Source organism: Megalobrama amblycephala, linkage group LG12 (genome assembly GCF_018812025.1).
Source record: "Megalobrama amblycephala isolate DHTTF-2021 linkage group LG12, ASM1881202v1, whole genome shotgun sequence".
Taxonomy (NCBI): domain Eukaryota; kingdom Metazoa; phylum Chordata; class Actinopteri; order Cypriniformes; family Xenocyprididae; genus Megalobrama; species Megalobrama amblycephala.
In genome coordinates this window covers 14,840,902-14,841,893 of record NC_063055.1, presented here as the reverse complement: position 1 = coordinate 14,841,893, position 992 = coordinate 14,840,902, and the positions used below count along the sequence as shown (strand labels likewise).

Sequence of the window (992 nt, the reverse complement as noted above, 5' to 3'; positions counted from 1 at the left end):
TATTATCTTGCATTATTTGCATTGTCTGCAACTGTGTAGTATATTCTACTCTCAAATCTGACAGAAACTTTGACTAGAACTTCTGATAACACAAGAATAACTTCTACTTCTAAAATAGAACCTCTGATAACACAGTGCATATTTATTGTAATCATTACTGATTTTTTAAGTGTTCATTATGTTTTGTGATGTTGGAGTACTGTAACATTTCTTAGCACCTCTAAGGGTGATTTAAAACATGTATCAAATGTTCTCAAGAAATAGTCTTTTGTACCAAGAGTTTTGAAAATTACATGTTACATAATTGTGGAAAATAGTACCAAAGTCATAAAAAATGGCAGCAATTTATTTTTCAGTCCTTTTCCCCATGTGCATACTATGTACTTATTAATTACAATAACTGGGTAATAACTAGGTAATAACCCTGAACCTACACCTAAACCTAACCTTAACCCATGTAGTTACCTTATATTACTACTTTCTTGGGTAAGTACACAGTAATGTAAGTGCACATACTGTAAAATAAAGTGCAACCAAACATTTTACAAACCAAATTTACATGATACAATAATAATCTTTTGGTTTCAAGCATTTAAACCCCTAAAAAAACACAGACAGGTTGAATGAATGACTAATGGTGTTAAACATGATCAGTTTTGTCATTTTACCACTAACTAAGTGATTAAAAAAACTTTAACTTACATTCAGCATCAGTTGAAAGAACAACAGTAAGGGTGAGAATGATTATGTACAGCTCCATCTTGATAGATGAGAGTCAAACAAATGTCAGAGAATATTTAGCAGAGGTGAAAAAGCAGGTCTTTCCTCTTTTAAGACTTTTGGATCACCCACTCAGAGTTTGACCCACACAGTGACATGACTGTATCTAGGAGGAATAAAGGGTTTTCCTCTTTCAGCTCTCAGGCTGCTGGCTAATCTTATCTAAAATTATGATTCTGTTTTTTAACTGCCAAAAATACTGATGAACTTTG

At 32.5% G+C, this 992-nt stretch overlaps 1 protein-coding gene across 2 annotated transcripts in view; it reads right to left on the bottom strand.

Moving 5' to 3' along the window:
- Positions 1 to 785, bottom strand: part of LOC125280327 (HLA class II histocompatibility antigen, DP alpha 1 chain-like) — a 9,880-nt gene extending 9,095 nt beyond the window's left edge. Inside the window, exon 1 of one of the 2 annotated variants that reach the window (XM_048210804.1) lies at positions 703 to 785. In XM_048210804.1, the coding sequence (XP_048066761.1) occupies positions 703 to 760 (58 nt within the window). In that variant the 5' untranslated portion in view covers positions 761 to 785. The remainder of the gene's footprint in view (positions 1 to 702) is intronic. The other variant, XM_048210805.1, reaches the window with a different exon arrangement.
- Between the last annotated feature and the right edge of the window lie 207 nt (positions 786 to 992).